Here is a 15,003-nt window from a genome sequence, read left to right as displayed (position 1 = left end):
CAGCAGCAGCTGATCGGAAAGAGAATTATCGGTATAGAGTTTCAAGCACACACTACCTCAGCCACAACGCGTCAAAGCCTTTCCTGTACGGACCTCGCATTTCAGAAACAGTTTCATCCCAAGAACTATCAACGCACTCAATCAGTCCATCAAGTGCTCGTTGTAGAACTGTTTGTACTTATAAATACAATTACCCCAATGTAAACTTGCACTACAGTTATAATATTGCACAACCTGCACCACTTTATAAAGCGCGTATGATGACAATATCATTTTAAGATGAAATGCAGCAAAATATGTTGCTTATAGTATACAGATAAAACTTTAACTTCATTTAAATAATCTGTATTGTTAATAATTAAACATGTGAGGACACGGTGCCACAGCGCTAGCTAGTTCACGGATACCTCCTGCCTTGCGCTGTATTATTGCTGGTGCTGACACGACACTGGAAGGATAGACAGATAGAATAATTAAACATGTACTATGAAGATATTTCAATGTTCCTTAAAAGTTTTGAAGAATCGGCGTTCTAAGCTTACAGATGGCTTAACGTCTATTACAGAGCTGATTGTGTGGCGAATGGGTATTTGGAGAAAGAAAAGTAAGGACAGGAATTGGAGGTTAGTACGTTTGAAAGAGACAGAACTTCTGTAGTAAATTATTTCATCGAAGGTTGCACATGGCTCAGCAAGCCTCTTGCGTGAGATATGAACAATCACTGCGCCACCGTGTTCCCATGTTTAACAACATGCTTTCATTCCTGTCATCATGAAAAAGATATCACGTATACATCTCAGTATTTTAATTATTCAGAGAGCTGTAATATCACGAATGTAATGGATTCTGTGTCCTGTCGGAGAAAGAGAAAGAACGGAAGCACGTAGTGATTCACACACATCGAGAACATAGAAGATCAAACACAGAACAAAGCATTTAACGTGCTACTTGAGAAACTAGTAAAATTAACGATTTTAAGATGAAGTTTATGATGTCCTACTTTAATGACAAAATAAACTATGTGATTTAAGTGGAAATTTCTAGATTAAAGTTGATATTTCGTGCTTTTTTCCCCACTGTGTGCCTATTTTTTTTCTTAGTACCCTAATAAGCTTTCATATGACACTCAGATGGTCTGCTGCAAGTCCCCTTTTCACGCTGACTTTGATATGTGATTTCTTTTTTATTTCGGGCACTGTGCGACTTTCGAGTTTCTCCGACACTATGTCACTCGATCAACTTTCTTTTGTTGATTATACCACTGTTTAAACCAACAAACTTGGTATTCGCTGAAATTCTTATATTTTCCCCCGTGCTTTTCCCATTGTCTTTTCACAGAAGGCTATTTATATCGATTTGCATATTCAAAGAGGCATAATTCTGGGAGGAGTTGTGGCAGGACAGAAGGCGTTACTTTTCACGCTGATCGGGATTTATGTAGTGGAAGAACGTGAAAGTTTGCGTACGCACAGATTCCTGCATCTGGATTTTTCTGTGCATACGCACATTACCGCTTTTTTGCTTATGCCATGTTATAATGTGAGTTCTACGCACGGCGTTATACATGAGGCCCCTGGTGTTTTACTAAAGCCACAATATGTCTGCAGTTTGATATAATAATAATTAATAATTCTTTGGATTTATATAGCGCTTTTCTCACTACTCAAAGTGCTCAGCAATTGCAGGTTAAGGGCCTTGCTCAAGGGCCCAAAAGAGCAGAGTCCCTATTGGCATTTACGGGATTCGAACCGGCAACCTTCTGATTACCAGTGCAGATCCCTAGCCTCAGAGCCACCACTCCGCCTGTGATATAAATACAACCCTTTACTGTTCACTAAACTATATATGTAGTTCTTAGGAGAAGGTAAGGAATAAGTTGTTTCTGTGCTTTTTTCTTTATTGTTTAGCCTGTGTACTTCTGGTTTTAACATGTTATATTTCAACATTGTCACATTTTTGAGAAATATTAGGACAAAGCGTGCACAAAGCACCCTCCACTCCACAATACTCCAATAAACACAATAATAAATCAATAATCACTACACTCCACTCCACTCCCAGACGCGTTGCCACCCTTCCACCCAGCTCAGCTCATCCGTTTGGGATTTCCCACAGTCCTTTATAGTCCTCGACCCGGAAATGCTTCTGAGCCCTCATCCATATGTGATTATCCAGCACTTCCGGGTCAGGTAAAAACTTCTCTTTTTTCTTCAGCCCGGAAGTATATCATTTCTTCCGTTCCCGTGACTTGGAAATACTTCTGGGCTATACGGAAAATATAAATCCCTGGGCCTCCCTGCAGTGACTCCTGGCGGCCCCCATGGTATCCAGCAGGGCTGTGCATTAAAACTCCATTGTCCATGAGGCCCTGCTGGAATTCGGGGCACCTCCATGTTGCAGGGAGGGCTCCATCTGGCGGCCTGGGGGTATTGGCCGGGATGAACGGCCAGCCATATCCCACAATATGTAATTGTGAACCATTCCTCAAGTCTATTGCTTCTGTTTAAGTTTCATTAATATTAGCCCTTTTTGGATGTAATAAGTATATGGCAGCCCTCACTGTGAGTCTCTAGCCATGTATTTTCAGATACTGTATTAGTTGGTATAAGCATTTGTTGTCTTTATTCCAAGCAAGAAGAAGTAGCAGTGTGTTGTACCATGTTAGCCTTTATGGATGCAATGAGAAGTCAAGCAGAATGAAACCTTTCGTTGGCTAGCTGAACCGATTACAATATGCAAGCTTTTGAGGCAGCTCAGGACCCTTCTTCAGGCAAGTTCCATATTATAATTTGTTCAGTTAGCCAATAAAAGGTTAATTTTACTTGATTCTCCATGCAGACAAGAAGAAGGAAACAAAAAGCATTTGGAAAGTGATGCACCCAGGAGTAACTCATTAGTAAAGTCAATTCACCTGTTTGGTGGTAATGTAGTGGAACTTTATTTGTTAAAACATTATGACCGCTCAGTAATAAGATAGGGAGATGAGATAAACCTACAATATGGTGTTTTACATTATGTAAATATTATTTCAAATATGTCTTTTGGCAGGACATAGATTCACTGCTGGTCCTGTGAAACCTGGGATTAAACTATTTAATCAGGAAAGTTATGGATGTTCTAATATATTTTTATGTTCCACCAAGACATGAAATAAATTTACTGTGTTTGCAGAGTAGCAATAACTGTTGCCTAATAGAGTCCCTTCAATTGCTAAGAGATTAATGCTCCATATCTGTGTATCAATATCTGTTTGAAACTGTTGTATCAGCTAAGACTTGATAAAGCACTGTGCATCACCTGAGTTGGCAAAAGCCTCCACAGTCACCAGAAAATTCTAGGGCTTTACATGAAGTTGATGCTGAGGAGTACCTAAGGTGCAAACAAGATCTAACGTTCTCACTAAATACCCATTAGTAAATAGGCAGTCTCCCTTTTCTCAATATTCAGTGCTTCAACAAAAAAAAAAAAGACAAGCCCTACTTTCACAACCACTCTAAATCAATTGCTGAATTGCCTGTTCGCACTGGCACATATACAGTGGTGTGAAAAACTATTTGCCCCCTTCCTGATTTCTTATTCTTTTGCATGTTTGTCACACAAAATGTTTCTGATCATCAAACACATTTAACCATTAGTCAAATATAACACAAGTAAACACAAAATGCAGTTTGTAAATGGTGGTTTTTATTATTTAGGGAGAAAAAAAAATCCAAACCTACATGGCCCTGTGTGAAAAAGTAATTGCCCCCTGAACCTAATAACTGGTTGGGCCACCCTTAGCAGCAATAACTGCAATCAAGCGTTTGTGATAACTTGCAATGAGTCTTTTACAGCGCTCTGGAGGAATTTTGGCCCACTCATCTTTGCAAAATTGTTGTAATTCAGCTTTATTTGAGGGTTTTCTAGCATGAACTGCCTTTTTAAGGTCATGCCATAGCATCTCAATTGGATTCAGGTCAGGACTTTGACTGGGCCACTCCAAAGTCTTCATTTTGTTTTTCTTCAGCCATTCAGAGGTGGATTTGCTGGTGTGTTTTGGGTCATTGTCCTGTTGCAGTACCCAAGATCGCTTCAGCTTGAGTTGACGAACAGATGGCCGGACATTCTCCTTCAGGATTCTTTGGTAGACAGTAGAATTCATGGTTCCATCTATCACAGCAAGCCTTCCAGGTCCTGAAGCAGCAAAACAACCCCAGACCATCACACTACCACCACCATATTTTACTGTTGGTATGATGTTCTTTTTCTGAAATGCTGTGTTCCTTTTACGCCAGATGTAACGGGACATTTGCCTTCCAAAAAGTTCAGCTTTTGACTCATCAGTCCACAAGGTATTTTCCCAAAAGTCTTGGCAATCATTGAGATGTTTCTTAGCAAAATTGAGACGAGCCCTAATGTTCTTTTTGCTTAACAGTGGTTTGCGTCTTGGAAATCTGCCATGTAGGCCGTTTTTGCCCAGTCTCTTTCTTATGGTGGAGTCGTGAACACTGACCTTAATTGAGGCAAGTGAGGCCTGCAGTTCTTTAGACGTTGTCCTGGGGTCTTTTGTGACCTCTCGGATGAGTCGTCTCTGCGCTCTTGGGGTAATTTTGGTCGGCCGGCCACTCCTGGGAAGGTTCACCACTGTTCCATGTTTTTGCCATTTGTGGATAATGGCTCTCACTGTGGTTCGCTGGAGTCCCAAAGCTTTAGAAATGGCTTTATAACCTTTACCAGACTGATAGATCTCAATTACTTCTGTTCTCATTTGTTCCTGAATTTCTTTGGATCTTGGCATGATGTCTAGCTTTTGAGGTGCTTTTGGTCTACTTCTCTGTGTCAGGCAGCTCCTATTTAAGTGATTTCTTGATTGAAACAGGTGTGGCAGTAATCAGGCCTGGGGGTGGCTACGGAAATTGAACTCAGGTGTGATACACCACAGTTAGGTTATTTTTTAACAAGGGGGCAATTACTTTTTCACACAGGGCCATGTAGGTTTGGATTTTTTTTCTCCCTAAATAATAAACACCATCATTTAAAAACTGCATTTTGTGTTTACTTGTGTTATATTTGACTAATGGTTAAATGTGTTTGATGATCAGAAACATTTTGTGTGACAAACATGCAAAAGAATAAGAAATCAGGAAGGGGGCAAATAGTTTTTCACACCACTGTAGTTATCTCTCTTGATAAAAGGAATAAGACACAAGAGGTATTGTTCTTTGTTTTTTATTTGCTAATACATATACCTAATTTCAGGTTACTTGAAAGTTTTAAATGAAATAATGATAGTAGCAAGCTATAAAGTCTTTTTTTTACAGTAAGCCTTTCAGAGAAGTTCAGATAGGTAGCTGCTGTTACAGCCTACTGATGCCGTTGTGTAGCCCTTCTTCAAAGTAGAGATAAGGTGCTGAACAGTCCTGGTTAGCCCAAGAACCTAAGGCTTGAGAGTTTACCTCTGTGTATTCATGTTCCAAGACTATGCTGTATTATTTGACAGCTGAGTCTTTTGCTGGAAACATAAGTTGCTTCTAAAGATAGACATCAGGGAAAGTCACCTTTACAGAGCAGCCAACATTAGGTAGTTTCCCTTCACTTTAACATTATGTTTATATGATCTTAATAATTTTTAAAGTATTATTAAGCATTACAGTACATGTTTTTTTTAAGTCACTAATGTATATTTTAATGATAAACTGAAGATCAGGAAATCTCTTTACAAGATTATTTTAAGCTGCTTCCAGTCTTAGCTTTCTAATTTCCCTACATGGAAATCTATTGTACTAATGAAACTAGCAGCATTTTTATAAGTAATTTTTAAATTCTGGTATTGTATGGTTGTAGCACTATAGACAATCCCTTCAATAACTGCAAAAATTAACAACAAACAACATAATTACAGCTATAGACATGCCAATTAAAATAGCAATTTCATACACACATTTCAACAAGCCATTTCAATTCCCTTCAAGCATCTTTGATGGTCAAGTAATCTTCCATTTTGTGGCTTCTGATTTCTTAAGAACTAATATGGGGTAAGTAATGTACCTGCATCATTGTTTCACAGTGATATCTTATAAACAGGTTGCTGCGTGTAGTACAATACATATCTCCAACGTTTACAGATATAATTGTCTATAGATTATTTTTCTTAGTAGAGACCCTAGGCAACTGTAAGGTCAGGTAACTCAGTGAATTTCTTTCTCAAACTCACTCACATCTTGTGACCAGATGTGGGCATTCTGACCCCATCATATATCCTCTTTCCTGAACTCAGTTATTGCCTTATTAAGACAAAGATTCAGACCTGGAAAGTACAAAAGAAACTGACCTGAACTTGTAGATAAATCACTGTAGTCAATAAATTTGCCATGGGGAAATAAACTCACACTTTCTTTATACTTTACAATGCAAAGGAAATTTATAACTTTACAATGAAGGTTATTTTCTCTTTGGTACATAGACACTGTGTCTTCTGAGGGAAAACTGTTTCACTTTGGGCACCAACAACATACAAGTGGCAAGAAATTGTACATCTGTTATTGTCTATTCCTTCACTTCTTTAATACTGACACAAGCGTTTTTTTAACAATCAATACCCAATAATTGGGATTGACTGTTTCAGTACATTCACCTTTTGCTTCAAGTTCATCAGATAAGGGAATGCCACTCTTTAGCTGGCTTAAATAAGAAAAAGGCATAATATTGGATACATTTGTCACTGCCAGGGTTTGATGCTCCCACTCTCTCAAGCCATCGTACTGGAGTCAGGGGAGGTGGGACAGCTCGAAAGAGAAAGAGTGGGAGCTTCGACCTTGAGCGATTCCTCACCAGCAACATCAATATTCCCAGTGGCAGATAAAACAAGCAAAAAGGAACTGTTTTAGTGCTAACAATTAAGACATTGTTCAGTCAGTGTAAATTACATTATTAACAGCTTAGTTTCAATGCTCTTATTGGACCAAAGCATGAACTGGTACAGAACTCTTAAAAGAGAGACTGTTTTCAAGGCTCTTGATGTCTGAATTAGTAATTGCAACTGCGGTGTTTTAGATTGTCTCTAAAAGTCTGGGCAACATATTTTTTCTTAACAAATGGAAAAGTATGGTAATATATAGCATCTTGTTGTTATCCCAGAGCTAAATAAAATGCTTAAAACAATTGCATTGCAATTTAGTCTTTTCAAACATAAGTTTAACTTGTAGCAATCTTTTTTTTTTTTTTTAAAGAGAGTACCAACTTGAAATATCTACTTAATTTTATTATATTGAAGACTTATTTTCTTCTACAACAACCTTGTGTCTGCCTCTGTTTTATGATGCATTGGCTAACAAGTGAACTCATCAGGCTATTCATCCTACTCACATAACTTCCACCATCGAATGACTAAAGGGGAAAAACACAAGGATTTTCATTTTCAATCAAAGTAATCGCTCATAATTTTATTCGAATTTAGTATATAGCGTATTTTGTGTAAAATATTGATTGCATTAAGAAAGCACTTCCTTTTATGAAAATGCTACTATAGCCTATAAGTCACTAACTAAAAGAAGACAGTTCATTTGGAATTAAAATGTTTTGACTGAACTCTTCATTTTCTCCATAATCAGGGAGCCAGTCCAACAAAACACACTGCAGTTATATACCTCTTGTGTTGATTCCTTTCTGCCACTATTTCCACATCCCTGGTACTTGTAGCCCAAGAGGCTGCTAGTTTTTGTGGTAACTAATTTAATCATCAATTAATATTATCTTCTAACAATGAGAATTCCTTCTACTCTATTAAAATGTTCTTTTCATCTTTAATTGCAAAGTGGCTGCCCTTCACAAAGAATTAATGACAGTCAGCTGGATTACTGTAACACCCTCCTTTCTGAACCACCCAAGGAAGACATTAATCAGTTGCAACTAGTGCAGAAAGCAGCTGATAGAATCTTAACTTGGAAAAGAAAATCCGAGCACTTCTCTCCAGTTTTCATGTCACTACATTGGTTACCTGTGTCATTCAGAATTGACTTTAAAATACTGCTTATAGTTTACAAAGTCTTAAATAATCTCACGCCATCCTATATCTCAGAATGCCTTTCCCCTTACACTCCAAATTGTAACCTTAGATCTTCAAATGAGTGTCTGCATATAATTCCAAGAGCTAAACTTAAAAAAAGTGGTGAGGCAGCATTCTGCTGTTATGCACCTAAAATCTCAAATAGTTTACCGATAGAAGCTCACCTGACTAATGCAGTGTAGCATTTAAAAAAATGCTAAAAATCCATTATTTTCACTTGGCTTTCTCATAGCTACCTTTTAGTGTTAAACTATATGTGTATTGAATTATCATTTTCATCAAGGGTCTACATTCCGTACTAGTCCCTTCTATTCTCTGCTGTTCTTTTTCCGTGTTTTCAGTGCGCCACCACCTTCTGATCAAGACACCATGCAGTCTGTACATTGATACATTGAAGGCAGCACACCCAGATGTCCATCTCTTTCCATCATCTTTCACCTTTTCTGCAGTATTTCTCCCCAGCTGCCTTTTAATCTTCCTAATACATTTTTGGCCATTGTGTCATGCTCTTTACAGTATATGCCATACACTTAACAATGGAGTTATTAGTCTTCTATATCTTATAGAGCTGTTTTGTTTTTCTTTTGAGACTTATTATTTTGCTCTGTATTTGTCCAATACTTAGTTTTCATTAATTTATTACTACTGCATTACATTTTAAGCTTTTAAACTTGCTTCACATTTCCTCAACAGTCTCCACACATAAAAGCCTATCCCAGTTTTTCTTACTTATCTTACCGTAGATACTCGCGTATTAGTCGATCTCGCAGATAAGTCGAGTGTATTTTTAAGCCGAAAATGACGAAATTTGTTATGACCCGTGTATAAGTCGAGGGTAAAACTTGACAGCAATCAGAGACAGAGGGTGACAATCAGCTGTTAATGGCGACAAAACTAACTGTCACGTCACAGGCATTCCCTCTGTGCTTGGAGAAATGCTAGACTCATTAACTCGGCAACTAATCCTTGCGTGTGTGTGAGTTGCAAAATGTAAACAAATGTAAACAAAGGCAAGATGGCATCGACATGTCACAAGGGAGCGAAGCGAGTGCAGAAAAGAAAACACTCGGCAGACGATGTTTTGCACATTATCGCTGAGTCGGACTCTGATTTTTCAGAATTGGATTTTATTGACAGTGATCAGGAATCGAGCAAGAGAGTGAGAAGCCGGCATCAGCTGATCGGACACCAGCCAATGCCGCGCCAGCTGATCGGCTGCCAGCTGAACGCATTCGCGCAGCCGATGCACCTACAGCAAGGTTCGCGTGGGAGGAATACCCAGACATTGATCTGTTGGAGCCGAACTGGCTACCGGACTTCACAAGACAGCATGGCTTGCTGTTGGACACGACAGATCACCCGCTGCTGGACTACTCAGGCTGCTCTCTCCTGATGCTGCTTTTCAGCTACTGTCAGACGAGACAAACAGGTAGGCAGAGAAATTTTTTGAATCGCGGGCTGAGCTTGCATCGCATTGATAGCGTGCATTGCCTTGGTTCTTTTGATTCCAAATCTGGTTGCACGTGGCAGCTAATGTTATGTTTGTTATCCAAAACCTGCAAAAGCTAATGCTCAAATTCAAGTATTTCACAGTTTAAAGAATTATTTAATGAAATTAGAAAAAAACTAGCTAATTAGCAATAGTATTGCTGGCTTATAATTATTTCAAAGACCATGGGAAACGGCAGATGACCGGTGACTTAACACCGTTGAGTGTACAATGTCATTACCCAAATTCTATGGACAATTGTATTGCCCCGTGGATAAGTCAACCCTGTTTTTTTTTAATGAATTTTAAGGCATAAATTTTTCGACTTATATGCGAGTATAAATGGTACTTAAGCTTTGCTGCATCTTCACAAAATTTGCCCTACTAAAATTAAATTTAACAGGTCTAACTCTTGAATATGCACTCAGCCAAAACACTGTGAAATATATTATATTATGATCACTAGATTCTGATGGTTCAGTCACATCTACCTCCCGAATCTTATCCTAATTAACATGTGTGGCAGACGGCTGGGACCCATGCCCGGCCAAGACGTCCCTTTGGCACTGGATCTGGGGGAGCAGCCATGGGATGCACATTACGTCCCCCGAAACACTTGGTGGCAGCCCCCCTGCGTAGCATCGGGGCCACAATTATGTTACACTGGAGCTCATCCCTGTTGGGCTCTGTGGCCACTGCCAGAGGGAGCTGCAAGGCCTCCTGAGCCCGTGTGGGCGGGAACACAGCCACACCCGGACGTGCAGCCTAATTAGGCCAATTACCACCTGGAGCACTTCCGGGTGGGCTATAAAAGAAGCCTGCAGCCACTAATCAAGGCACCAGAGTCAGGGGGAGGAGGTGGCCGAAAATGCCTGGTAGGAGTGGAGGATATTTCTTTTGTATTGTGTTGGTGTTTTTGGGACTGTACTGTGGCTGGGGGACACGGGGAAGACGTGCCCTCCAGCTGAAGAAAAACAAATAGTTGTTTTATTTTACGTGTGCCTCCGTGTCCATCTGTGTCAGGTCGGGTGCCAAGAGAGCACCTTTGTTACACATGGAATACTAAATCTAGACAGACCCACATGTTACTTTAACACCACGGTTTTCAAACTTTTTTGAACAAGTACCACTCCATGAGGACCAGTAAACTGAAGTACCACTGTCAATGAATCGTTAATTTACGCCTGTGTTGTTTTGAAGAAAAAGTCACTATAATTACTATAATGACTATAATTATGACGTTAAAGTGATATTAAACTAATTAAAGAATCGTTTTAAAAAAGTGTGAGGTGTATAAACAGGTAAAACGACTGAAAAGTCATATGCGCAGTTATTTGATGGAAGATTCTCGCTCACAAGAAGAATTTTAATAACTTTGTTCACATGCAAAATACATTATCACTTGTAAGGTTACTCACTCTTACTGCCATGCTTAGTGCGAAACTTGCGCTTTTTTTGCCATCAGGTCCTGGATCTGTGGAGAAAGTGTGCTTACCAAGACCACCAGATCGTATTCCAAATACAAACAATTTCTTGGTTTCGTCTTTATGCTTGTCATGGAAGAAAAGGCCTTTTCACATAGATACGTCGAGACGAAGGGTAGCAGAGCTGTAATCGCCTTAGCACCGAGTTCATCATGCTCTTTCCTCACTTGACTCCAGAATTCTGTCACTGATTTTTCTTTGAACATTTCTTGGAAATGCTGATTATCTGTCATATCTATCAATATCTCTTGCTGCTGGATGAAAAGATCGGCACTCATAATGTTCTCCATATTAAACTGTGATGTAATCCAGCACTTTCCAACGTCGCTTCCTGACGTCAAGAATGGAAAATATGATACAAATTCCGAATGGAGCTTCTTCAGATGGTTGGTAATAACTTTCTGTATTTCCCTTGTATCGACGGCAGCGTTCATTGCTAGAAATTCAGAGAGAATCGGAAACATTTCCAAGTTTCCATTTGCGACCCGATTCATCCAGAAATAGAGTTTCTTATGAAAAGCTGAAACTTTCTCTTCCATTGTAAAAATGTTGTGTCCGTATCCCTGGAGAGACATGTTCAGTTCGTTTAATTTTTTAAACACGTCTGCAAGGTAACCAAGGTGGCAAACCCATGACACATCTTCAAACTTCTCTGCAAGGGTTGACAAATCTTTCAGGAAGAGATACACCTCATCACGGAGCTCAAAAATCCTCATCAGAACTTTTCCTCTTGAAAGCCATTGAATTTCTGTATGGAAAAGCAACATCTTATGGTCAGAACCTATTTCTTGGCGCAATTGACAGAACAACCGCACGTTCAAAGGGTGGCTCTTGATGTAATTAATAATTTTTACAGCATCATTCAAGGTCTCGTGCAAAATCTCACTCATTCTCTTCGATGCCAGTGCATGTCTATGCAGGATGCAATGAGAAGAAACTATCAAATTATATTGTTGCCTTGCTCTCGCAATGAAACCAGCTGTTCTTCCTGTCATTGCTGCTGCTCCATCTGAACAAATTGCAACACACAAAAACCAAAGAATATCATGTTCGCGGAAGAAATCATCGATATGTTTGAAAATTTCCTCAACAGTTGTTCTCTCAGGTAAAGGTCGACAAAGCAAAATATGTTCGATAATATCTTCAGAATCTGGAACACGAACAAAAACGACCAACTGGGCTTCGCCTGAAATATCTGTGCTTTCATCCAACTGCATCGAAAACTCCTTAGCTGCAATTATCTTCTCAACCACCTGTTGTATCAAATCCTCCGATATATCTTTAATTCTCCTTTGCACGGTGTTATCAGAACATGGGATACTTTTCAAAACGCTGGCCATTTTGTCGTCGAACATGATTGATATGATTTCTATTGCTGAAGGAAGCACAAGTTTCTCAACAACAGTATGGGGTTTATTTTGTTTTGCTGCTAGCAATGACAGAGCATATGATGCCTGCAAACACTTGTCAGGCACACTTGTTGTTTTTCTGAACACTGTCTGCCGCTTCAAAAATTCATGTTTACTCCTGACAAAAAACAACAATGACTTTCTGTTGTGATCTTTGTGCTTAGTTGTAAAATGTCGCTGAAGTAAGGATGGCTTCATACACTGGTTCGACAGTACCTCATTGTAGATAACGCACAAAGGCTGCTGATGAGTGTCGCTTTCAATGTAATAAAACCCCCATTACAAATAGTCTTTGCTGTACTTGCGATTTGGTTGGGCTGTCTTTATTTTCTTTTTTGGTGGTTCTTTCGGTGTATCTCGTCGCTCAGCATTCGGCGGAAATGTTGTTTCGGTAGCACCGGAAACTTTGCTGTTCAACCCGCCTCTTTGTGATTCTTGCACAGATGTTGCCACTTTTCTGATAACGAATTTGTCCATCTTGAAAGAACTGTGCAGGACACAACACGGTAAAATGGGTAAACGGCAGGTAAATCACTTTGCACGCAGATCGGAAACGCACCACCTTCCTTGAGACAAACCATAAATTGAACTGAAGAAATGAGACTGCTGAGAAGCCAGTTGTCAGTTCCCCCCAAATTCTTTCGTTTGTTCAAAGAAACAGACACGAAAAGGTCATTTCGCAATCCACTTTGAGAAAGGGTAGACTTGAGATAAGACCTGCGAGGGTTTAAGCTTGGGCGCCTGGGGCATAATAATCTATTTGCTCCAACTTCTGGTGATTCACCGGCTGGACAAAACTTGTTGTCTATTTCTGTGCTATTCCAATTTTGGACCAAAGACATGAGTAGGTAACGAGTTTTCGGGAAATGGGTGCCCGCGCTAATAAAAGCCGGCTTGGAGTCTTCCACGCATTTACAGTAGTATACTTATACTATATACAGTATGATTATATGCAACATATTGGCATTCTAGCAACATCGATTCGTGGAAAATAAAGGACCACACGAGTACCACTTGGCATGACTTGAAGTACCACCAGTGGTACGCGTACCACAGTTTGAAAACCGTGGCTTTAACATACTGTTTTAAAAAACAGTCCTTGATTACCTTGAAAAACTCCTGTGCTTGTGCTTTGCTCTTTGTAAGAATAGCCCAGTTAATACTTTGGTAGTTTAAACCCCTATTGAATATAATATCCACCTCCAAATTGCCTTTTTTAAATTATCAAAGAGATATAAATTGAAACTATATTTTATAAGACATGTATGTAAACATTTGCAATCAACAAGTAGCTTGTCAACTGACTACAGGCAGTCCACACAGATTCTTGCAGTCTTTTGTGAGCAGTACCTGCACAGAAATTGTTGCCATTTCAATAAAGTAACTCAACCTTCACTGTTTTTTTTTCAGATATTCCTATGAACCTTTTCACACTGCAATTTCATATAAATATGCCATTTTTTTGGTGATTATTGGCTAGTTATCTTCAGGAGAGATACAGGAATTCACACTTGGGTAGCAATATTTATTAATGTCAATAAGGGTGGCAAGAGGGGATTTGTCATGGCAAAATGAGTATTCTAGTGTGAGGCCAGAGATGAGAAGCAGCAATTAACATCTGAGGTGTCTTTTATGTAAAAAAAAAAAAAAACAAAGAAAAATGTTATCTATTTCTTTTTTTGAATTATACCATCATATATGTTTGTAGTGCAGCTACAGTAGTTAGAAAAAGTCAATGAATGACAGAAGCATGACACACACATGCTGTTGAAGTAATTATTGAAAATATATCATTCACTGGCGTGGCAAATGGTACTTCTAATGTTAAGAGTAAGGTAGTAGATGCAGGTGCCTCCTAACAAGGTCCTTTTTTAACAACATATGCTTTACTTGTTCATCTACACCTTCATGTGATGAGAGAGGTTTGTGGTGCTGCACATTTCTAAATAAATGGGAATTCTGGAACGTGTAACTACAAGGTTTATTGGGGTGCTTGGCTGATCTTGCATTTGAATGCAAATGCGAGTAGATTGGTCAAATGCTTCATTCACACCTCGGAGAAAGCGATTGTAGTGGCAGTGCCTACCTGAAGTTTAAAATGAAGACAATGAAAGGAAATGAATAGTCAAAGGTGAAGCTCAGAATGGACCTGATGATTTTGTAGATCTCCTGGTGCTGATTTGAGAGTAACTGCTCCACTGAGTGATTGCTGGAGTGGAGCAGTTCAACATCAGGTGAAAGGGGTGGTGTGAGAAAGAAACACAGAGCTAGAACACAGAAGAAGGCCAGTGTTGGAGCCCAAAAGTTCATCTGACTCGGTGCACTAGAGCATCAAAGGAGGCAAGTGCAGAGGTGTTGGATCAACGAATGATGCAAGTGTTCATGGCCATGGGTGGTTCAGCAAATCTTCAAACCTTGATTTTTACGAACCAGAACTTTCTTTTAACCTTAGTTTTATTGGATTATTTTTTGTTCTTTATCTATTGACTTTTAAGCTCTGCGTGGATCACTTTCATTTTGTCTATTATTTATTTATTTATTAAAACACTGCACTTTTTGACTGTGTTTGTTTAAAAT

General features: G+C 39.2%; 1 protein-coding gene across 1 annotated transcript; it reads right to left on the bottom strand.

The window, feature by feature from the left end:
- Positions 1–10,965: 10,965 nt before the first annotated feature.
- LOC114649388 (zinc finger BED domain-containing protein 5-like) lies at positions 10,966–12,357 on the bottom strand. The gene has a single exon (XM_028798884.1). The coding sequence runs from the start codon at positions 12,355–12,357 to the stop codon at positions 10,966–10,968; it is 1,392 nt and encodes a 463-aa protein (XP_028654717.1).
- Between the last annotated feature and the right edge of the window lie 2,646 nt (positions 12,358–15,003).

This window comes from Erpetoichthys calabaricus, chromosome 3 (assembly GCF_900747795.2).
Source record: "Erpetoichthys calabaricus chromosome 3, fErpCal1.3, whole genome shotgun sequence".
Lineage (NCBI taxonomy): Eukaryota > Metazoa > Chordata > Cladistia > Polypteriformes > Polypteridae > Erpetoichthys > Erpetoichthys calabaricus.
The sequence above is the reverse complement of the archived record's forward strand: the minus strand, read 5'-3'. Positions and strand labels throughout refer to the sequence as shown.